Source organism: Prunus avium, chromosome 2 (genome assembly GCF_965620075.1).
Source record: "Prunus avium chromosome 2, drPruAviu1.hap1.1, whole genome shotgun sequence".
Taxonomy (NCBI): domain Eukaryota; kingdom Viridiplantae; phylum Streptophyta; class Magnoliopsida; order Rosales; family Rosaceae; genus Prunus; species Prunus avium.
The window spans coordinates 23,417,594-23,442,188 of NC_142285.1; the positions used below are offsets into that span (position 1 = coordinate 23,417,594).

The window sequence follows — 24,595 nt, forward strand, 5'->3', positions numbered from 1 at the left end:
TAAATTATTTTCTTTAGTTTCAAGTTTGATTAGTTTCCAAGTTTCAATTATGGTTTTTGTTCTTATTCATTATGCTTATAAGTTAATATGCTAGTTTGAATGATTGATCACCATTTAGGCTTGCATGTTAGCTATCTTGGTTTGAATTAAGAGTAGACACCATGCTTTAATTCGAATTGAACTATGAATAGGAAGAGTATGTATGGACATTCGACAACAGGGATTAGATACATACTTGGTTGTTTAAAATGTTCTTCTATGCTTAATGGATTCCTAATGCTTAGTTTAGGTTAGACAACAGATGATCAAATTAGAGAATTAGGAATACAAGGTTAGGACCAGACATCATGGCTTAATCATACTTTAGCTAGAATCAATCCGTTAATCTAGTTGAACTTGGGAACTTATCTGCTTGAGTTATTTTCTTTTCTTTTTCCTTGTTTTATTTATTTTCTTTCTTGTTTTTCTGTTTTGTGTAGGAAAACTGAATTGGATTATTCAATCACCAATCCTTGTGGAATCGACCTCGCACTTACATATGCTATACTACCGAATGGCTCGTGCACTTGCGAGTATCACAAGTTGAGGATGCAGCTGAATCCATTTTGGTGCAGCTGAATCGACGCAACAACTATACAGACCTGTAAACTTAAATGAGCAGCGTGAAAACTTCACCAAAAGCTTGATGACCTGGTGTAGCCCAACAAGAACAAAAAAAAAAAAAAGTGAGTAGGATAGCTAAGACCTCGAATAAAGAAAAGAAAACGATTACCACGAGTCTCTTTAACAACCATTCCCAGATTGAATTGAAGATCGGGACCAATAGCATCTATGGTATTATCAAAAGAGGACAAAGGACGGCCAAGGACCAAGAACAATCCCTTTCCTGTGCTATCAAGAACTACAAGAAGGACAGGAAGGAGTAGGAATTGCGGGATACAATAAAGATAGATGGCTATGAGACTAGCATAGCCCCCATCAAACAGTTGAGGGGGTAGCTCATAACTTAGTTTCCCTTCTAGATCATTGATCCGGGAAAAGATTTCTTTCCTTCCCTTCGTCTTTTCTCGTCTCGAGAGGTCTTGACGATACCCTTCTGGAGAACTGCCTAGGCCTAGTCATAGGATCGAGTTGACTATACAGACCTGTAAACTTAAATGAGTAGCGTGAAAACTTCACCAAAATCCTGGTGACCTGATCTAGCCCAACAAGAACAACAAGAAAAAAGAAAAGTGAGTAGGATAGCTAAGACCTCGGATAAAACAAAAAAAAAACGATTACCACGGATCTCTTTAACAACCATTCCCAGATTGAATTGAAGATCGGGACCAATAGCATTTATGGTATTATCAAAAGAGGACAAAGGATGGCCAAGGACCGAGAACAATCCCTTTCATGTGCTATCAAGAACTACAAGAAGGACAAGAAGGAGAAGGAATTGGGAGATACTATAGAGATAGATGGCTATGAGACTAGCATTGCCCCTATCAAACATTTGAGGGGGTAGCTCATAACTTAGTTTCCCCTCTAGATCATTGCCGGGAAAAGATTTCCTTTCTTCCCTTCATATATTCTCGTCTCAAGAGGTCTTGACGATAGCCTTCTGGAGAACTGCCTAGGCCCAGTCATATGATCTAGTTGACTATACAGACCTGTAAACTTAAATGAGCAGCGTGAAAATTTCACCAAAAGCTTGATAACCTAGTGTAGCCCAACAAGAACAACAAGAACAAGAAAAAGAAAAAAGAAAAGTGAGTAGGATAGCTAAGACCTCAGATAAATAAAAAAAGACGATTACCACGGGTCTCTTTAACAACCATTCCCAGATTGAATCGAAGATCGGGACCAATAGCATCTATGGTATTATCAAAAGAGGACAAAGGACGGCCAAGGATTGAGAACAGTCTCTTTCCTGTGCTATCAAGAACTAAAAGAAGGACAAGAAGGAGCAGTAATTGCGGGATACTATAGAGATAGATGGCTATGATACTAGCATAGCCCCCATCAAACAGTTGAGGGGGTAGCTCATAACTTAGTTTCCCCTCTAGATCATTGATCCGGGAAAAGATTTCCTTCCTTCCCTTCGTCTATTCTCGTCTCGAGAGGTCTTGACGATACCCTTCTGGAGAACTGCCTAGGCCCAGTCATAGGATCGAGTTGACTATACAGACCTGTAAACTTAAATGAGCAGCGTGAAAACTTCACCAAAAGCTTGATGACCTGGTGTAGCCCAGAATTTTCCATGACTATTCTAGTGAGTCCTCCTATGGTTAGGGCCGGGCTTGAGATTTTGGGGGTCCAATGTGAAACTTAAACTGAGACTCTCACATAATCTAACACAAACTTATATTGTGGCATACAACAATTTTATTTTTTAAATAAAAAATCATCATCAATTAGCATGCAAATCACAAATCAAATTTATAACATTTTTGACATTTCAATTTGAGAAACTTAAGTACCAGTATGTTCAGTATAAAGACTAGGTTTTCCTTTCAGTGCTTGTTAACTATATAAAGACTTGTATATAGTAAAATTTAAATATATAAAGACTTGTAAACAATCAGCATGATGAGACATGTCATGTAGATTGAAATTTAGATATATACTTGAATTTAAATTGAGATTTCAATTTGATTATTTGATTTTGAGTGCCCTTTATGATATTTATTTTTTCCCTTAGCCCTTTATGAATTTAAGAATTAGTGTTTTCAATTTGTGATATTGAAATCCTTGATATTGGAAAAAATAAAATTAAAGGATTGAAAAAAGAGCCAAAGCGATAGATTGGTAATGATTATTACTTGGTAGAAAATAAGAGTTTAAGGAGGAGACATGAATTTTTATTTCTTTTATTGTTGCCGTTACAATAGAAAAACGAAAAAAAAAAAAAAAAACTCAATGTAAAACTGTAATCATTGATGTACACAAGTGGGCCTCTAACCCACGCCATAAGTAGAAGTTATAGTGCAGCAAAACATGGCTACCAAACCCGTCCTTGTGTAAATGTCCTACGTGGGTTTTATATATACAATATTTAACATGTACGTTAAAAAGAATTGGGGCCCTAAAAAATTGGAGGCCTTGTGCGGTGGCACCACTTGCACACCCTCAGGGTTGCCCCTGCTTATAGTGAGCAAAAAGATGAACCCTAAAACAAATAATATAGGTCTACTAGTCTGCAAGTCTATATCTTTTTTCATTGGACTAGATGCTGTTGGCATGATGCCTATTGATCTTAGTTGCAGTATCTTTGTGGTAAGAAGGGGGCGCTTGAACAAAGGGATGATTTGGTCACTGAGGCCCATCCAAGTACAGTAGTGTTTTAGGGTTTAGGGTGAGGTACATCATAAATATTTTTAGGGTTTAAACCCTGTTCACCCGTTTTAATTTGTTTCCTATGATGGTAGGGTAAAGTTCCCCATTAATTCAAAGACCATTATTTGGTCAATAAATTAACTTTCTTTATGTGTTGAGCGTGCCACCGTTAGCAATTTTTCAATCCTAACAGACTTTGAGAGTAAGGATAACTTGCGCCCCAAGCTATTGACTCTTGAACAAAACGATTGTGAATTTGGGTGAGGAATATCTCCCAAGTAAGTTCTTTTCTATGCCTTAGACTGGTAAGGACTTTATAATTTTTCTCAATATAAAACCGGTAGTTCTGGCCAGAATAAATGATAACAAATTGAACTAATTTCAGGCAGAACTCCCTCTTACAGGACTCAAAAAGGGAAAACTGACTATAAAAAGACAAAAGAAGGGCTGCGCTTCCATTTCTGTCTGGATAGTTGCCTCTGTTCTGGACTGGACTGGATGTGTCTGTGTTGGACTGGACTTTTAACAGCTTCAACTGTTAGGCTTCGGCTGCAAATCGATACCAAAGCTTGAGTTTGGCAGAGCTTCAATCTATTTCAAGCCCTGGAAGGCTTTTGGATGGGCATAATTGGGGACTTCTCCAGTCTGAAAGGGACAGAAGTGGCTGGACTTGAGCTGGAGGTGTACTGTGGTACCTGTGCTGCTTAGTCAGGGCTCTCCATAAATTTGTTGAGGTTTTCGTATTTGAGAAAACTCAAACTCTGCTTGTCTTGGCTTTTGCTGAACCAAATTTGTAACGAGAGAAATCTCGTTATTGTTGACTTGTGAACTGGGATTCAAATCGGAAGCAGTGTTCTAACTGTCTTTGCTGGAAGAAAGCAAGATGATTCTGCAAGCTTGTTGAGAAGTTTTAGAATTGAAGTGCTTCAGACTCTGAGTCTGCTAGACTTAGTTTGGAGTTTTTGTGATCAAGTGATCATTTTGAGTGTTTGTCTTTTGACTGAGTTTTTGGTTGTGTTGATTGATTGTCCTTTGCTCTGTTCACCCTCTCTTGTATATATAAGAAATGTTCTTGAGTGGGAGAGTTGATTCTTTTAATATTGGGCGGCAAATAATCAAAAGATCTTTAATTTTTTAAAAGAAAAAGAAGGGGGTTCTATCCAATTTCTGGCAAGCAAGCACTCAACGATTAGCCCCTGAAGTGACCACTTCTCTGTATTTTGATGGGGTGCCATGCTTTTCTTCCATTTCAACTGCTTTTGCAAGAGTCTGAATTTTGAGATGGTGAGTTCTCAGTTTTTGAACAGCTCCCTGTTTCCCGCTTATCTCCTTTTCACAGAGGCAGAGTCTGCTTATCTTTTAAAAATGGTGTTTTCTCTGGAACAGGAAATATCTTTTGAATAATTAAAACGGGGTTTGATCTCCTGGCAACTGAGTTTTTCTCAGAGACGTCCTTCTTTCATACCTGCCCCTGTTCAATCTTTAATTTCAGCCGACTTTGTTGACTTCTCCAAGTCAGGGATCACGTGGGACTGTGTCATTTAAAAGACCAGTTGGTTTCAGTTTGTTTCTAGCCCAATTTTAGTTCTTCCAAGGCCCAAGTCTCTTTCCTGGTTTCCACTGTTCCCAGGCCTCTAATGTTTTGGGCCGAGTTCTTTGTTTCGGCCTATCTATTTGTTAACGGGCTGGGTGTGTTGACGGGCTGAGAGTGTCAAAAATCGGGTGGCCATAAAATGATGCGGGCTTTCTGCTTTTGGCTTGAGCGCGCCAAATTTAAGCCCAAACAAACCCTAAGCTACATCAGAATAATTAAGGAGTGAGCAAAATTAATTGGATTTAAAAAAATGACAATATTTGCTAGGCTTTGAAGTAAGTTTATTTATAGAATTATATAGTAATGTCGAGAAAATATGAAATGAGAAAAGATACATAAAAAACTTTCCAAGTGCTGCAACGAAATTGTTGGATGTCATAAATGTTTTCCATCTTTTATAGAACGGAAAATGAAAAGGACACTGTTAAAAGTCACCAAAATTAATAAATATTCAAACAAAAAACAAATCCGTTTTTTTATTTTCCTTTTCTAAGCTGTAAAACCTATTGCTATTAAGTAGGGTACATTCTACATTGTATCATGCCCATATATATATATAAGAACGCCAGTGTCTTTCACCCAAAATCTCTGCTTTCAAATGGAGAAGCAAACCACCATCGCCTCTTCTTGTCTCTTCCTTTTATACATCGCCACTTTTACAGGTTAGTTCTTCATAACTAAATATATCTTGATATCAGCCTTTATATTTTTTTTAGACAAAATAAAATTGTATTTATTTGTCCTTTATTGCTTTTGATATATAGTGGCAGAAGTTCTTGAAGCTCATCATCACCTTCATCAACACAACAGTCATGGCTCTGTGAAACTTTTCGTCTTCGGGGACTCGTATGTTGATACTGGGAATATCAGAAAATCTGTGTCTCCTTCATGGAAGGAACCTTATGGGATCACTTTTCCAGGAAAGCCGGCAGGCCGGTTTTCGAACGGTCGTGTCCTCACTGATTATATAGGTTTGTTTCCTTTCTTTCTCAAGAGTATTTTCCTCTTTCCAAAAATTTATGTTAGTTTATGGGTGTAAATGTCATTTTTATCTCCATTAACTGTAGTTAAGTTCATGGACCAAAGTGCGACAATGAGCAAAATTAGGAGGCAAAGTTCAATTTTGGTTTTTATAGTATGCTAACATGTGAAATATTTGACATAAATTTATTCGTCATATATTATTTAGATATAGAAAATTTAAATATAATTGCGTTAGTAATACTAGGTTGGGATCGTATTGGCATAATTTTTTTTTATTTTTTATAGGGGAGCATGAATTTTAATTTGCTTGAATTATTGTTTAGCCAAATCTTTTTGATACAAGTGAAAATCTACTCTAAATTAATTGAATTTACGGAAAAGAGGATTCGAACTTGAGTGCAAGGGACCGGATTCACTGCTCTAGCCAACTGGCTTAACCCAAGTCAGCATTGATTAACAAAAGTTTAAGAACAAAAACGAACCAATTTTATTTTATTTGTTCCTCTTTGACGTGTTGCAAAATTGCAGCTTCCTTTTTGAGCATAAGATCTCCGGTGCCTTATGCATTGAGAAAATTTGGGAAGAAATCCAAACTACAGTCCGGGATGAACTTTGCATTTGGAGGGACAGGTGTTTTCGATACATTGGTCAGTGGACCAAACTTGACCACCCAAATCGACTTTTTCGAACAACTGTTGCAACAAAAAGTCTATGCCAAAAACGACGTTGTTAACTCATCCATTGCTCTCGTATCAGTTGCGGGGAACGACTACGCTGCTCATTTTGGTAGACCAGGCAACGACACAAAGGTAAGTGGTTAATCTAATGGTTTTATTGTCGTAAGTGCGTTTTGGTACAGTGTTCTGCTATTTAAATTTTTTGTTTCAAAATAATTAATTCAGGCACTTGATATAATTCCTCAATTCTATTAGCTTGTTCTTGTTTTGTTGTTGTGTATTAACATTTCTTCTAAGTAACATCTAATATAAAAAGTTATTAACGTAATGTAATTTTTCTGCTAAAAAAATACAGAAATGTCACTTGAGCTTATACACCAATTTCAATAATAATTTAGTGTCAGTAGACGAATCATGGAATTTGGAAAATCGAGATAACATCTCTTAATAGTTTTTTTTTTATACAAGCGATAATCTAACAATAACATGATGGGTATTTGTACACTACTATTAATTTTTCTCGAGGAGTTATGTTTGCTTTTTTACATATATTCAAATTCAAGATTCCATCATTTTCTACGGAACTTTAATCAAACACAAGATTATTGAAGGGTTTAGATGTTTCCGAACTATGTGGGGGTTCTTGGCATGTCCATAAATACATACATGATATATTGAATTTTGAAGAGACTTTATACTAACTTGATCGTACTCGTCGTATCTTCAAATGACAGGATTTGGCAATATTTACTAAATATATTATTAAGCAGCTTACTGTGGATTTAAAGCGTATACATAATTTGGGAGTGCAAAAAATAGCGGTTACAACAATAGAGGCCCTAGGATGTCTTCCCGGCATAACTTCCTTTCTTTCATATGAAAACTGCAATGAATTTGCCAATATGGCTTCAATGTTCCATAACCAGATTCTGCTTCAAAAGTTGGAAGAGTTGAACAAGGATACAAAGAATTCTGCATTTGTCGACTTGGATCTCTATAATGCGTTTATGTCCGCATTGAAGCCCCCAAAACATCATCAAGGTAATAAATCCCTTTTCCGCGAACGCTAATTGATCCCTTCTACTAGTATTACTTTTGGATAGTGCTATTTGGTTTACATTTACTCATCACCTTGCTCACCGCCTTTCTAATAATAGTAGGCACCATCCATGTGGATTCTCCTTAAATATGTTTATAAGGTGGTGGTCAATAAATGTGGTCCTACTCATGTATATATGTCTATACTTGATCACGTTCTTTTTTGGGTAGCAGGATATTCGACATTCCAGATTAACACACTAAAGCCATGTTGTGTTGGGGTGAGCAATGAATACTCATGCGGGAGTGTGGATCAGACTGGTGCAAAGAAGTACATTGTATGCAATAACCCTGATGTTTCTTTCTTTTGGGATATGGTAAACCCTTCGCAGAATGGTTGGCATGAAGTTTATGCCGCTATAAAACCTTCTCTTCATCAATTGTATTCGTGATGTATAGTGTAGTTTAGACTTTGGCACTAGAAGTTGGATTGCATGAGAATCGCCCAATATATATCATTTGATATGAAAGAGACTAAAGATAGGGTTGGATTGCATGAGAATTGATCAATGTTTTCTTTGCATGAGAAGCAGTAATTAACTTCAAACAAGATAATTTTAAGTGAACATAGCTTGAATAAGAAAGAAAGTGATACTAGAAAACCTTAATGGGCATCAACGCTTAATAAAACGCATTCGAAATCCATTGAAGAGGTTCACTACAGTAAACACCATGAGAAAATTAATGTACATTCGAATGCCAATTTTTCTTATCTAATCGTGAATGAAGTGTGTGTTACATTATTGAACAGAAAGAGCTTTTTATTTGATTTATTTATTCATGCTATTAGATATTTAACAATTTATTAATATTTTAGGGGACATATCATGCCTATTGATCTGAGTTGCACTATCTCTGTGGTAAGGAAGGAAGGGGCTGCCAGAACAAAGGTTGCAAAATCTAACAACTACCACACTAGGCCTTTATACCCTGAAACTACATCTTCGTATAAGAATTCTATGTAATTTTCAATTCATTCATCCAAACGGAGGGTACGTAACAACACCAACAGCTCAATCACTCAAAAATCACATTAGAAGGGACGGGTGAAAGGGAGGGGAGAGATGTAAAGGTTGTCCTATTCAACAATATCTTCCAAATTAAAGAACAATACATACAAAGTTATACAAGTTTTCATATACAATCAAGAATTTATATCCAATGTCTCACTTTCTTGTCAAATATCCCTCCTCCATATGTAGAAATGAAAATCTCAACAAGAAGGGGAAATTGCATCCAAATAAATAAGGTGACTGGAACGCCGGCGAGGAAAATGATTGGAATGACAATCCATAGTCTTTCATGAAGCATAAGGAAAAGAGCAGAACAAAAGGCAACCATCATGGAAGCGATGGAGATCAAGAGTGTTGAAAGGCCGATTATCATCTTTGTGGGTAAGGATTTGAGGAAATCGTCTTCTGCATATCGTGAGGTAAGGATTCCCAAAAACATCAACACTGAAGTTGTGGAAGAAAAGAGTGATATAGCATCTGAAACTATAAAAACCATAAACATATTTTCATCTAAGAACAAGGGAAAGCCTGTTCCTCCATTGTTTCCACCAGGAACCGTGAAGGCTGCAGCAAACATGATAGTAATAGTGAGAGCACCTACAACTGTACAAGAAGTTGCTGTATCTTTCATCCACTTTTCTCCTTCTTCCTTCAATTTATTATGGTTCTGGGTAAATAGTTCATGGGGTGTCATACCCTGTTTATTGAAAACTCCCACTCCCGAGGGCGTAACTACAACACTTTCCACCTCCTGCATTTCATTAAACAAATAAACCTCAAGTTCGTTGTGGCTACCAAGTAACTAACTCTAGAATCACTGCTTTTATGGAAGTATAACACATGAAAGAAATACGAGAAGGAGCATTGTTGACCACAACGTAATAAAACTTGTCAGGATTTCACTGTTGTTTAATTGTTTACTACCTATTTTTCTATGAGGCAAGTCAAAGTTTTGTAGTTACTAAATATTAGTTTGTCGGGATCTCACCTCGTGCATTTCATTAAATAAAACCTTTCAATAAGAGAAAACAAAACATAACAAGCTCCTGAGGAGTTTCGTAAAATTATTAGACATAAACAAACTAAAAAGTAGAGCCACTTGACTGTATCCTCCCTAACATATCAAAGAGAGCCATAGCACCATACCGGCTAAACCTGAACCCTACGCAGGCCAGCAACATCCCCGCCTTGTGGCTCCAAACCCATGTCAAACGCTGAGAACTGGAGCCAATAATCCTTGTGGGTACATGGCCAAAAGACAACGGCTGTCACGACAACAACTGATTCCACACCACAAAACCAAAAATACAAATACTGGAGAGCTGAGTGGAAGAACTGGGAGGGGGAGTGGAGGAAGGGGAGGGAAGGAGGGAGGCCACCGACCCACAAGAGGGCGTCAACATGGGTTTTCTTTTTTCTTATCCTTAGGGTTTGGTTTTAAATGAGCTCTTAAATTTTCTCTTGTTCGCCTGTTAATATAATAAACGTGAAAAAGGGTTGGGCCTGCAACTTACTTCATATTACCTAGAATTTTAACCTACGTTTCCCAACTTGAAACAGAAGAGCATTTTAACCTTATCAAATATGCCTTACAGTATTTCTTGGCATATGAAATATGTGGGTGTGGTGTCACATTTTTAACCTTTGGATGAATTTTAAAAGACATGTTTAGCATAAAAACAAGCAGATCGTAGCAGAGAAAAATGTTTTCATGAGTCCAAACTGCCTCCTTCCCAAAATCATTCAACCAGACCCTCAAAACCTTCCCATCCTCTCATCTAGGGTTCCCACCTCACTTTCCATATGGCACCTCAACTAAACTAGAAAGCCCTACCAACCCAATTGTTGAATTATAAGTCTGATTAGAATTAGTGAAATAAGATGAGTTTATTTGTGTATTCACTTGAGCATATCTACCAAGTGTGAGGTCAAAAGATGTAAGGCTAAAATAGCCATGTGTAGTGATCCTACAAATTAGCTAGATGTGTGGCTAAGATCAAGTGTGATGTGTGTGGATCCAGCTAAGGCAAAACGGTCATGAAATGCTCCTGTGTGTGCTCAATTTTTTCCATTAAGAGAAAATATAGTCCTCTCTGCTTTCTGCAGAGAGAAGGAGAACAATTCATTCATCATTGCTTTCATTCTTTATTCTTCATTTTCATACCTAGACAAACACAAACTCTAACATGGTATCAGAGCCAGGTTCGATCAATTGAGCCTGGGCGTAAATCTGTGAACTCATTGAGCTGAGTTGAAGCTCGGTGAAAGTTGCCAGAGACCCATTATCATATGAGAAGAGAAATCAACCCATTCAGACCAAAGATGTTTGGATCTGGAGGCTCGGAAGTGAGAACTCCAATTTTCTCCGGTGAGAACTGCGAGTTCTGGAGAATCAAGATGATGACGATTTTCAAATCACATGGGTTGTGGAATCTGGTAGAGAAGGGAGTTAAAACTTCTGATTCTAAGAAGAAGAAGGTTGAAGGATCATCAGAGGATGATGTAGATGAAGAAATGGCTGTTGTGTTGATGCAAGATGCAAAGGCTCTGGGAATCATTCAGAATGCAGTCTTGGATCAAATCTTCCCTCAAATCGCCAATGCTAAATCATCGAAGATGGCATGGGATTTGCTGTATGGAGAGAATCACGGTGGTGATCAGGTACGATTTGTGATATTGCAAAATCTGAGGCGTGAATTCGAATATGCTAGAATGCATGATGATGAAACTTTGTCTGGGTATCTTACTAGGCTAAATGAGTTGATTAATCAGATGAAAACATTTGGTGAAATTCTGTCTAATGAAAGACTTGTGCAGAAAGTTCTGATTAGCCTTAGTAAACCATATGATCCCACATGTCTAGTCATTGAGAATACAAAGTGTTTGGAGACTGTAGAATTGCAGGAGGTAGTTGCAATTTTGAAGAGCCAAGAACAACGGTTTGATTTGCATACTGTTGATTCAACTGAGAAAGCATTCTCTTCACTCTCTGTGAATCCAAAGGAACAAAACAAGAGTGGTGCTCACTCTGGTTCATCCAGATTTCAGGGAAACTGAAATTCTAAAGGCAAGAAATGGGAATCAAAACCCAAATTTCAGCAGAAATCTCCTCTGAACACTTATCCGAATATGAATGCATCTCAGTCAATGGGTCAAGAGATTGCAAAGCCTCAGTGCAAGGTGTGTTCTAAATACCATTTTGGTGAGTGTAGATACAAAGGGAAACTAAAGTGCTACAATTGTGACAGATTTGGTCACTTGGCTAGAGAATGTACTGCAGCTAAAATAGTGCAAACGGCAAACAGTGCTAACCAATTGGAGATGACAGGAAATCTATTTTATGCAAATAGCACAGTTACAGAACCAAGGGTGAATGGAGGGTGGTAAATCGATAGTGGTTGCAGCAATCACATGATAGGAAATGTAGAATTGCTTGTTGATGTAAGAACCAACATAGCAGACAAAGTTCAAATGCCAACTGGAGACCTTGTGAATGTAGCAGGAATGGGCTCATTGGTGATTGATACAAATAAGGGCAGAAAGTATGTTAGAGAAGTAATGTATTTGCCTGGTTTAAAAGAAAACTTGCTAAGTGTAGGTCAAATGGATGAGCATGGATATTTCTTGGTGTTTGATGGTGGAATGTGCAGTGTGTATGATGGTCCATCACTGGAATGCTTAGTTATGAAAGTGAAGAAGAAAGTAAATAGGTGCTATCAATTGGCTTTATTATCTAAGAACCAAGTGGTTTTAAAAGCTAGTGTCACTCACTCTACTGAGACTTGGCACAGGAGACTTGGGCACTTACACTTTGGTGGTCTCAAACAATTGAGAGACAAGGAAATGGTGCATGGGTTGCCTCAGCTTGAAGACTACAATGGAGTCTATGAAGGTTGCCAATTTGGAAAACAACATAGAGAAGAATTTCCAAGAAATTAAGCGCAAAGAGCAACTGCTCCACCGGAACTAATTCATGTTGATCTATGTGGACCTATGAAGAATGAGTCAATTGCTGGAAATAAGTATTTCATGTTGTTGATAGATGATCTCACTAGAATGATTTGGGTTTATTTTCTAAGATATAAGTCTGATGCATTCAACTGTTTAAAAAAATTCAAAGCTATGATCGAGTTACAAAGTGGATTCAAGATTAAGTGTCTGAGAAGTGATAGAGGAGGGGAGTTCAAGTCATCTGAATTCGATCTATTCTGTGAAAAGGAAGGAATACAAAGACAATTCACTCTTGCATATACTCCACAACAAAATGGAGTAGTGGAGAGGAAGAACAGAACTGTGATTGAGATGGCTAAATCCATGTTGCATGAGAAGAGGATGCCATACTTTCTCTAGGTAGAAGCAGTGCATACATCAATGTACATTCTAAACAGATGTCCCACAAAGGCTTTGAACAACATCACACCTTTTGAAGCTTATTGAGGAAGAAAACTAGGAATAGCACACCTGAAAGTATTTGGTTCACTATGCTACAAAACCAAGTTAAATCTTGATGGCTAAGTGTTGAAGAATAAAGCAAGGCTGGTTGCAAAGGGCTATGCACAAAAGCCCGGTTTGGACTACAATGAGACTTATGCACCGGTTGCTAGGTTGGATACCATTAGAACTTTAATAGCCTTGGCTGCACAAAAGAGCTGGAAACTGTATCAGTTAGATGTGAAATCGGCCTTCTTGAATGGAGTTCTACAAGAAGTGGTCTATGTTGAGCAGCCTGAAGGTTTTGTAGTCAAAGGCAAGGAGGAAAATGTGTACAAGCTTCATAAGGCTCTCTATGGTCTAAAACAAGCTCCAAGAGCCTGGAATGGAGAGATTGACAACTATTTCTTACAGTGTGGTTTCAAGAAGAGCTTGAGTGAACCAACTCTGTATATAAAAGCAAGGGGAGAAGATATCTTGATTGTTTCTATCTATGTGGATGATATAGTCTACATTGGCAGTTGCAAATCAATGCTAGAAGAGTTCAAGGAAGATATGAAAATGAAGTATGAGATGACAGATTTGGGACTCCTTCATCACTTCCTCGGAATGGGAGTGATTCAAGCTAACTCTAGCATCTTCATTCACCAAAAGAAGTATGCAAGGTCTTTATTGAGTAATTTAGATTAAATGAAGCAAAGACTGTCACAACTCCTCTTGTAGCTACTGAGAAGTTATCTAAAGATGATGGAAGTGGATCTGCGAGTGAGGAAATGTATAAAAGCATTGTGGGAAGCCTTCTATATCTCACTGCTACAAGGCCGGATATAATGTATACAGCAAGTTTATTGGCAAGATTTATGCATTGTCCTACCAATAGACACTATGGAACTACAAAGAGAGTACTCAGATACATCAAGGGAACTCTGGATTATGGCCTGGAGTATGTGAAGGGAAGGAAAGCTTGTTTAATTGGCTTCTGTGATAGTGATTGGGGTGGCTCATTGGAGGACAGCAAAAGCACATAAGGATATGCATTCGCATTTGGCAGTGGTGTGTTTTCTTGGGCTTCGGTCAAGCAAAACTGTGTTGTACTTTCAACTGCAGAGGCTGAATATATAAGTGCATTAGAAGCCATAGCTCAAGCAATATGGCTGAGGTTTGTTTTGGAAGATTTTGGAGAAATACAAACTGAAGCTACTCCTCTTCACTGACACTTCTGCCATTGCTATTACAAAGAATTCTGTGTTCCATCAGAAGACCAACCACATTGATAGAAGGTATCATTTTATTAAGGATGCACTGCAGGAAGGAATCATTTATTTGGTGTATTGTCCCACTAAAGAGTAGCTAGCAGATATTTTCACAAAACCTTTGGCTAAGGATCGTTTCAACTATCTCAGGAGTATGCTCGGAGTGAAATCAGCTCAAGACTTAAAGGGGAGTGTTCAATTATAAGTCTATAGCTGATTAGTATTAGTGAAATAAGATGAGTTTATTTGTGTAGTCCCTTGAGCATATCTGCCAAGTGTAAGGTCAAAAGATGTAAGGCTAAAATAGCCATGTGTAGTGATCCTATAAATTAGCTAGATGTGTGGCTAAGATCAAGTGTGATGTGTGTGGATCCAGCTAAGGCAAAACGGTCATGAAATGCTAGTGTGTGTGCTCAATTTTTTCCATTAAGAGAAAATATAGTCCTCTCTGTTTTCTGCAGAGAGAAGGAGAACAATTCATTCATCATCGCTTTCATTCTTTAATCTTCATTTTCATACCCTGACAAACACAAACTCTAACACTTTTACAAGCTATCAACCCACAACCACTTTTACAAGCTACAACTCCAGCAACTAATATCCCACAACTAGCTCTAAATACAATTAATTTACAAGAAAGATATAGAATGAAGATATCTAACCTTGAACCATTGTCTTTCTCTCTGCATTTGCAAGGCTGCACCGGAAATACGATCAAGTTTTTCTGTTGGAGATAGCATCCCTGCAAGATGTAGCATATCATTTCCAGAAGCATCTGAAAATGTCGTAAAAAGATTTCTTTGACCAACCCCATATATGAGGCTATATACTTTTTCCTGGCTACACTCAATTGAATAGTCAAATATGTTCCTTCCCTCTGAATTGTTTCGCCACAATATATCCGGATCTACTTTACATAAACGAAAAACGAACTCAATAATCCCACTTTGTACAGCTTTGAATATTGCATCATAGACACGGCCATCTTCCATTTCTTGAGTGTCTAGATCTTTTACCACTTCACACATGTAATCCAAAATATATAGGGATCGAGCATGGATCAATTTCATTTCACATATGCGGTTGATTCCTAGGTTGATGTTCGAAAAAATGTTACAACCAGGTTTTGTAGAAATAAAATACGGTTATAGAGTTTAAATAAGTGGATGAGAAAACCAATGTGCAAAGACACCAACAAATAAAGATGGAAAAGAATGTTGCATATATACCTAAAAGCTTGCGGAGGCTTGAAGAAGGCCCTTGCGTGAAACCGAAGACTGCAATGCAAATTCAAAATCCAGCCTCTTTACCATAAGATAAATATGCCTTGTTCATACAAAGTATGAATTCGAATGTGCTTTGCTATATGATTCCCAGCTTCTTATTAAGATTTTAGTTCTTGTTTATGAGCATACTAGAACCAATTTCTTTTTGTGGCAAACTATGTCATGATCAACTTCTTATCAAATAGATGTATCATTGAAAACAGTTTGAAATAAATGAGGAGAATATAGCAAACCTGAGAAACTGATATTTTGGTTGCCCAGTTTCTCTTCTAGATTTTCAACATTTATGTGAACATCATGGATGGCAAGAGGATGTTGTATGTGTATACCTATAAAGAAAAGAGAACAAAGCTCAGTCAATATAATAAATAAATATTATTTTTGGACATGTAAGATCAATTTTAATAACTATTATCTTTTGTGATAACAGATTTTAAACAAATATTTGGACCATTATGGTAGGGCCCGCCGTGTAATGTGATCGAATAATTGAAATATTTTTTTCGAGTAAAATTTAATTTCCTCTTTGAATTTTGACCGTAAATCCTGGCTTTAGATCCCAAAATTTTATTTCTCTTTGAATCAAGGACAAAAGCATATATACGTTTAAATGTTAATAGTAACAGGGGAGGAAGACCAAAACTTGGGATATAATTCAATATTGAAAAGAAAAATACCACTTGATAAAGTGCTAACTAATACTTTTTGAATTTGATTTTGATGGTTAAAGATACGAACACCTGAAAAATCCCACAAAACATATACATAAATAATATATGTAATAAGTTATTCTCTCATTCGGATGTAAGCACATTAATACTGTGCGGATGTCATTGAGGAAAGTAGGGGGAGATAATAGATAATACATGGTATTTGCACAGTAATAATGTCCGAACGTCTGCATAGATATTATACCCTTTTTATTGAGGATGTACAATAATAGTGTAGATGTGCCGTGGTCGCCCGCTTGTACCCGAGGGTTGACCAACCTATGGTAATTTAGGGACGTCCAATCCAGAATTTGCTCCATCTCATACAAGTTATTAATATATATTATATTTTTCTTTAAGTTTTTGAAACCATCATTAATAGGATTTATTCTTTTAAGCAATTTCAACCGAAAAAAATCACATCCAATGGTCAAAATAATTTTATATATACTCGGAATCATTTTAAGTGAAATTACATGTTTTGGAATCTAGATTATTTTAAGTTCAAATGTTCAGATAATTAAATAACTAATGTTTAAAACAAAAATAATGTCAAGGAAAATTTAACGGCAAAAAGAAAGGGGGGTTAGCCATTATTAAACAATTCAAGTTGCAAACTCAAATTCTGAGTCTGCAAGGTTAAGGAAAAAATTGTTTGTGTTCAGATAATACGAGCGTGAAAATTTAGGTTTAGCCCATTTATATTGTTGGAGATGGTTTGAACATCCAAATAACTTAACCCTTGGATATTATATAGGTTTAGCCCTTGGAGATGGTCTGAACATCCAAAATAGGTTTAGCCCGTAACTTCTAGATATTCCTTCACAAATCATGTCAGCAAAAAATCAACTGAATCTGAATCCATTTGATTAGTCAATGAATGGTTATGATTTTAGTGTTTTCTTAAAGCATCATGTCTGTCTATTTTGTTGGTCGCAACTAGATGTCTTAACGGTTTCCGATTTGTCGAAGGTTTTTTTCCAAAGGTTGATTTATTATTGAAAAGTAGACTGTTCGGAAGATATATATGCTTCAAGATTGCTGCTTATATTCCTTTATATTTTCTATTTTTCTTGTAGGTGATGAGTTTCAGACTTAATTGCAGATGTGGTCCCCAAAATATATTAATGGTGTAGATGAACTTTTAGCAAAATATATATGGGATATAGTGAATTTGATAGTAGCAAGAGAAAAAAGAATGTGTTACTAACCATTATAGATCCACTTTTCCCAGAATTTGAGCGGCGTCCCACTCAGAAATACAGAAGGGATATCAGCCAATGCAAATATAGGGGATGGTCCCCACGGACTTTTAGCAATTACCAATCGTGGGCAACGCTGAAGTAATTCCCACGCAATATCTATATTAGAGAAAATAGGAACTGTGAAAGTAGAGCTGGCAAACGGGTCGTTTTAACGGGTTCCGGGTCGTTAACGGGTTAACCCGTTTTCTTAACGGGTTGACACGAACACGACCCGTTAAGTTAACGGGTGACAAATACTAGACCCAAACACGACCCGTTACAATTCGCGAATATCCGACACGACCCGTTAACCCGTTAAGAATAAACCAGAAAAAAAAAAAAAAAAAAAAAAAAAAAAACTATCACAGCTTCTCTACCAAGACGCCTTCTCTGTCTTTTTTCCCCCAAACCCCAACCCTAACTTTTCTTCCCTCTTTCCCTCTTCATTTCAGTCCTCTCACCCCAAAACAGTATATATCTCTCTCTCATAGATATCTTCAAAACTCAACAACTAAATAAATTGAGGAAGAAAGAAAATTCAAAATTAACTGAGAGAACCAAAACCAACAACTCTAGAATCAATCACCCTCTGTGGACCGACCTAGATACCTCCTCCTTGATCCCTGGTGGCTGGGTTGGCGAAGTCATCCCTGGTGGCTGGGTTGGCGGAGTCTATTGAGTGGAGAGAAGAAGAGCAGAAGAGAATCTTGACAAAAAGATAGCAAAAGAGAAAAAGAGAAGAACAGAGCAGAAGAGAAGAACGAGAGGAAGAAGAAAAGGAAAAGGGGAAAGAAGAAAAAGACAAAAGGTAAGAAGAAAAAGACACGGAAAGAAGAAAGAAAAGGGGAAGAAGAAAAGAAAAGAAAAATATTTTGCAAAATTACAAAATTAACCTTCTTAACGGGTGGTAACGGGTTAACCCGTTTTCGACCCGAAACGACCCGTTAGCTTAACGGGTGGCTAACGGGTTCACCCGTTTTCAACCCGACCCAATAAGCTCAACCCAAATACTGATAATTTCGTGCGAATTCGTGTCGTGTTAATGGGTCGTGTGCAATATTGCCGGGTCTATGTGAAAGTTAAAAGCTTGAGTAATAAATGAGTAAATAATGCAAGGGGCATGTCGCACGAGTGTTTAAGAACAGTTACCCATGCACCCAATGTCCCGTATTCAAGACCCCCTACCTCAATATTGCTTGTATAAAATAAATAAATAAATAATGTGGGTCTGGGTTGGTTGAGAGTTTTACCAAATTGTTTGGCATGGAAACAATTGCAAACAAGTCCAGCGCCATAAGGGCCATTATCTGGCATTAAGTCTTGGATCGGAGTGAGGGAGTAGAGATAACGAACGATATCCCATAGGTCATTCTTAGCAGCGAGGAGAATTGGTGTCAGCCCCTCGGACTCTTCAACAAAGCCAAGTAGTTTCTTGTTCTTTGTAACTATGCATTCAACCATTTTGAGATTTAATCTTGCAGCAAGATGAAGAGCTGTCCAATTACCATCTTCCACAATTTCCAAGTCTTCCGGTGTCATCAACTGAACCAACTCTTCCACAATATGCTCATGTCCGAACTTGGTTGCAATGTGAAGAGCTGTCCCTCCTGTTGAATATGTTGCTCTTATTGCATTGGGATCTCGGGTAAGAAATTCCTTCGCTTTACGCCAATCACCGAGCTTAACAGCAGTGAAGAAAGGTTGATACGGATCAGCAATTGCAGCATCTGTCGAGTATATATATATATGTTTGGACATTAATGCTTCTCTGTTTACCATTGTTATATCAAAATAACAACTCTAAACTAAAATCATATCATCCTTGTTTTAGTAGGCTGAATAAAGTTGATACAAAGCTTTTCTAATTTGGAAAACAGGTTTATATGTATTCAAATTAAGTCTTGAATGGAATTGCTCGGAATATGAGCATGGAGTATAAATTGGGTAGTTTCGTGATTTATGGGGAAATTAGCTATTTTAAAATAAATAAATAAATAAAGCCAAAGGGGTAAATTGACACCGTTAGATTTAATTTCCACATTGTTACACATGTAATTTGGCTAAAGATATATATATTTCTATTCGGATACAAAATGTAAAAGAACAAAACGTAAACTGATCAGTCTTGTGGTTAATCAATTAAATGTTTAGAGTATAATTTGGTTATATATAATATAATATATATATATATATATATATTCTGGTTTAAGTCGAATATTTACTTTTCACAGATTTGTTGATGTTCAAGATTTGAACTGGGGACTTACCTGGTTTTGGCTTGAACTTTTCTGCCAAAGTATCCCAAGCGCGTTTGGCTGAACTGGTGTTTCTAATGAGGGAAGAAGCTTCCCGCCCGCACGAAATTTGAATTTTATGTAAAGCTGTGGCATTCTTCTCCCTCCAAGCTTTGAACTTATCATCAGCTTCTTCTTCTTCTTCTTCTTCTTCCACTACATCCCAAAGGTCTTGAGCCAACAAGTTTGTTTTAACCCATACACTCCAATCCACATAGTTACTGCTATCAATAAGTTCCACAACAGCTGCATCTGTGGAGACGGCCATTCTTAGATGTATAAAATATAAATATATTATTTAAATAAAATATAGGTATATTATTTACCAAAAAAATTAAATTAAAAAAAAACTAAGTCAGTTACTTTGTAATTGAAATTTCTGTACATTTTTCATAAATTAAAAATAGGTACACAATAATTTATAGAAAATATAGGTACATTATTTACCCATAGGTAAATTATTTTACAATATACCTATAAATGTGTATAGGTACATTATTTGGAGAGGAAAAATAGGTTAATTTAAAAAATTACGTATATTGTTTTACTAGGTATATTATTAGAGGAAAAAAATAGGTACATTATTTGGAGAGAGAAAATAGGTTCATTTAAAAAAATTGTTTTTCATAAAACAAATAATAGGTACTTTATTCAGAGAAAAAAGGGTACATAATTTAGAGAAAAAAATAGGTACATTATTTAGAGAAAAAATAGGTTCATTTAAAAAAAAATGTTTTTCATAAAACAAACAATAAATAGATTATCAAAATATTTTTCAACATAATAGAATGTACACTATTATTCATAAAACTATAATAAAATAGATTTCTAGTAGTATAATTCATAAAAGGAAAACAACAACAAAAATTTATTAAATAAACCAAAACCTTTTTTTTTGGTCATAAAATAAACCAAAACGTTACTAATACGTTAATGTTGAATTTAATATTTAATTTCAAATAAGTTTCTAAATTAATTCCTACATCCATTACAACCATTTGAAGATCTTTCCAAATTCAACGTGTCTCATTAGTTACACTTCCACATAACACGTTAACTTGTAAATAGGGGCAGTTTTGGAATCCGAAAAATAGAATAAATCAGATTTTAAGCTAGATTAGGTAACTTGCTTACTTGGATACTAGTCAGCGGGTTTTACTTGAAAAAATTGGGTATTTTAAATAGAAAAATAAAGGAAAGGGTTGTTGGTGATTACAAATGAATTTTATGGGTCTAAGCTCAATTTACTATAGATTTAATTTCCACATTGTTACACATGTAATTTGCCTAAAGATATATATATTTCTATTCGCATACAATAAGTCTAGGGAGACCAAAATGTAAAAGAACAAAACGTAAACTGATCAGTCTTGTGGTTAATCAATTAAATGTTTAGAGTATAATTTGGTTATATATAATATATAATAATATATAATTTTTTTTTTTCTGGTTTAAGTCGAATATTTTCTCGCAGATTTGTTGAGGTTCAAGATTTGAACTGGGGACTTACTTGGCTTTGGGTTGAACTTTTCTGCCAAAGTATCCCAAGCGCGTTTGGCTGAACTGGTGTTTCTAATGAGGGAAGAAGCTTCCCGCCCGCAAGAAATTTGGATTTTATGTAAAGCCGTGGCATTCTTCTCCCTCCAAGCTTTGAACTTATCATCAGCTTCTTCTTCTTCTTCTTCTTCGTCTTCTTCCACTACATCCCAAAGGTCTTGAGCCAACAAGTTTGTTTTAACCCATACACTCCAATCCACATAGTTACTGCTATCAAGAAGTTCCACAACAGCTGCATGTGCGGAGACGGCCATTCTTAGATAACATAATTCATTTATTTTTTGTGTTAATAATTGAATGAATTGTACACATGCATATAATATGTATGTAGCTCTTTCTTTTTCCAGTCATATCAAGAATATGATCCAAGAAAAAGAATCATTATTTATCAGTTTTTATTTTTCGCTATCATTCCCAACATTTTGATCCAGGAAAAAAACAAGTTTATCATATGCGAAAAGGCCCTACAAAGTGTCTCCTCAATAATGTGATTGGAGGGATATACCTCAATCGAAGGGGATGGCTGAAGTTAAAACATCCACTATATTTTTTTTCGGGGCAAAAAGTCACTTTGAGTCCCTGTAATTTATTAGTTTTACCACTTTGGTCCCTGTCGTTCCAATTTGATCAATTTTGTTCCTGTGATTTCAATTTAAAGTAATTCAAGGACAATGTCTCATTTCTGTCAAATTAGAGTAACTTATGTTACTTTTTGAGGGGCATTTCGGTCCTAAAACAAAGGCTGGAAAAACAAGAAAAAGAAAAAGAAAAGGAGAGAAAAGCCCTCCCCCAAACCACCAACCCAACCTGTCCACACTCCGCCCCAATCTTCCAAACCCATTACAACTCCACCACATCTGTTATGACGTCAAGATCATGTACTCTTTCTTGTCTACTTTTCAATTCCTTCACGCCAGCCCAATCACCCATAACCCGTTCCCTCTCATTTCTCTCTTGCTGACTGCATCTTCATGTGTCTTCTATGGTTTTTTTGCTTTTTAAATGGAATTTATTGACGAATATTGGGATCACATCACTCATGACCTAGCTACCTGCTTCGAAAATTCATCATCTCACCCAATTAAATTCCTTCAAGAAAAAATAAAAATAAATAGAGGGTTGCCTTCAGTTTGCAAATACATTTCAAATGGATATTACAAATACATTTTAGAGGTTACCAAATGGCCAGATCCAGATCCATCGTTGATGGAATCTGTGTTTTTAGGAGTGGATGAAGGGTTTGGGTTGATGAGTTGTGCTGGGAAAGAAGGGGTGGGTTCGGAACAGGGAGCGAGGGAGGGGGAGGTCTTGGCGGAGTAGGTGACTGTGTGGGTCACGGGTTGGGCTTGGGAGAAGAGAGAGAGAGAGAGAGGTTGGGGGTGTCTTGAGAAGTTTTGTGGTGAGAGGGTGGTTGCTGGGTGGGTGATGTTGGCCAGTGGCTTGTTGGGTGAGGTTGGAGTGGTGGTGGTGAAGGTAGTTGGGTGATAGTTGTGGTTTGATGGTGAAGTTAGGGGAGGGGGAGGGGGAAGGGGAGGGAGAAGAAGAGAGCTTTTTTATTTTTTTATGTTTATAAATTAATTTTTTCATTTTGTTTTGTTTATTTTTAAAAGGAATGATTTTTTTAATAATTTGACCGAATTGTCCCTCCACGGGTAACAGAAGCTACTCTAATTTGACAGAAATGAGAGATTTCTTTGAATTGCTTCAAATTGAAACTAAAGGGACAAAATTGACCAAATTAAAACGACATGTACAAAGTGATAAAAGTGGTAAATTACAAGAACCAAAAGTGACTTTTTATCTTTTTATTTATTTATAGTAAAACCTCCACTCTTTGCAGCACGTTTGTTACATTAATATATTATTACGATTTGAAGTATACTTCGTTTTCCCTCCCTCATGAATTATATAGATTGTGTCAATCTACCCCCAAACTTTTATTTCAACCAAATTTTCCCATAAAATATACAAAATTGGTGAATCTACCCAACTATAATTCCTACCAATTATTACTTCAACCATGTCCTCAATTATTAAAGTACGTTTTAAGAGACTCATGATCATTTGACATCATATTCTTTACAAAAGGTGGCACTAATTGTCATTTTGCAAAGTTAGGTGCTTAGCAATTGACTAACTTCAAAGACTTTCAAGGCAACTTTTTTTTGTAAAGAATATGGCGTGAAATGAGCATTTGTTTTGCCTGACATCTTGAACGGAATTGCTCGGAATATGAGCATGGGGTATAAATTGGGTAGTTTTGTGATTCATGGAGCCAATGGGGTAAATTGACACCGTTAGATTTAATTTCCACATTGTTACATGTAATTTGCATAAGGATATATATTTCTTTTCGGATACAGTAAGTCTAGGGAGACCAAAATCTAAAAGAACAAAATGTAAACTGATCAGTCCTTACATCCGTGCTAGTATAATAAGAAACAGAAATAGTGGTCTTGTGGTTAATCAATTTAATGTTTAGAGTATAATTTGGTTATATAATATATATATTTCTGGTTTAAGTCGAATATTTACTTCTCACAGATTTGTTGAGATTCAAGATTTGAACTGGGGACTTACCTGGTTTTGGCTTGAACTTTTCTGCCAAAGTATCCCAAGCGCGTTTGGCTGAAGTGGTGTTTCTAATGAGGGAAAAAGCTTCCCGCCCGCAAGAAATTTGGATTTTATGTAAAGCCGTGGCATTCTTCTTCTTCGAAACTTTGAACTTATCATCAGCTTCTTCTTCTTCGTCTTCTTCCACTACATCCCAAAGGTCTTGAGCCAACAAGTAAGTTTTAACCAATACACTCCAATCCACATAGTTACGGCTATCAAGAAGTTCCACAACAGCTCTATCTGTGGAGACGGCCATTCTTAGATGGATCTGACCAAGGGCTTACTTAGGAGAGGCTTTGCAATTTCTGTTTCATTTACTATACCCAATTGAGTGAAGAACCACTTGTTAAAGCAATGGGGGTCCGCGAAGGGTTTACTTAGGAGGGCTTACTTAGGTGAGGATTATGTGATACACCCGCTCATTACTGAGTCTTTTTTTATCAGAAGAGTCTTCTAATTGGTATAGGCCCCTACTGGCTACTGCTAATGGACAAGTTACAGCTGGTTCGTTTCTGTCTTG

The 24,595-nt window shown here is 36.6% G+C and overlaps 2 protein-coding genes across 8 annotated transcripts; one reads left to right on the forward strand and one right to left on the reverse strand.

The window, feature by feature from the left end:
* Positions 1-5,510: 5,510 nt before the first annotated feature.
* Positions 5,511-8,063, forward strand: LOC110771112 (GDSL esterase/lipase At5g03610-like). The gene is made up of 5 exons (XM_021975358.2): positions 5,511-5,574; positions 5,677-5,883; positions 6,425-6,705; positions 7,308-7,614; positions 7,846-8,063. Exons 1-5 carry the CDS (start codon positions 5,511-5,513, stop codon positions 8,061-8,063), a joined length of 1,077 nt encoding a protein of 358 aa, XP_021831050.2.
* Positions 8,064-8,732: 669 nt separating this feature from the next.
* On the reverse strand, positions 8,733-24,541 carry LOC110771113 (uncharacterized). Of its 7 annotated transcripts, none has more exons than XM_088248824.1 (10): positions 24,040-24,539; positions 21,413-21,691; positions 19,876-20,154; positions 18,859-19,335; positions 17,576-17,725; positions 15,888-15,983; positions 15,598-15,645; positions 15,031-15,458; positions 9,286-9,435; positions 8,911-9,089 (listed from the first exon to the last, which is right to left on the reverse strand). In XM_088248824.1, exons 1-10 carry the CDS (start codon positions 24,329-24,331, stop codon positions 9,054-9,056), a joined length of 2,235 nt encoding a protein of 744 aa, XP_088104950.1. In that variant the 5' UTR covers positions 24,332-24,539; the 3' UTR covers positions 8,911-9,053. The 7 variants fall into 7 exon arrangements, with proteins under 7 accessions (XP_088104947.1, XP_088104946.1, XP_088104949.1 ...); XM_088248825.1 differs by having other exon boundaries at positions 8,991-9,128; XM_088248821.1 differs by lacking the exon at positions 17,576-17,725 and adding an exon at positions 16,332-16,394 and having other exon boundaries at positions 8,733-9,435.
* Between the last annotated feature and the right edge of the window lie 54 nt (positions 24,542-24,595).

Excerpts from the sequence above, each read along its gene's own strand:
- LOC110771113 (XM_088248820.1), bottom strand. The coding sequence starts at position 24,331 with ATGGCCGTCTCCACAGATAGAGCTGTTGTGGAACTTCTTGATAGCCGT. Across the intron at positions 21,692-24,039 it reads AAAGTTCAAGCCAAAACCAG|CTGTTGTGGAACTTCTTGAT; the intron begins GTAAGTCCCCAG and ends CCGCACATGCAG. Across the intron at positions 15,646-15,887 it reads CCAAAATATCAGTTTCTCAG|TCTTCGGTTTCACGCAAGGG; the intron begins GTTTGCTATATT and ends TTTGCATTGCAG.
- LOC110771112 (XM_021975358.2), top strand. The coding sequence starts at position 5,511 with ATGGAGAAGCAAACCACCATCGCCTCTTCTTGTCTCTTCCTTTTATAC. Across the intron at positions 5,884-6,424 it reads TGTCCTCACTGATTATATAG|CTTCCTTTTTGAGCATAAGA; the intron begins GTTTGTTTCCTT and ends GCAAAATTGCAG. Across the intron at positions 6,706-7,307 it reads GACCAGGCAACGACACAAAG|GATTTGGCAATATTTACTAA; the intron begins GTAAGTGGTTAA and ends TTCAAATGACAG.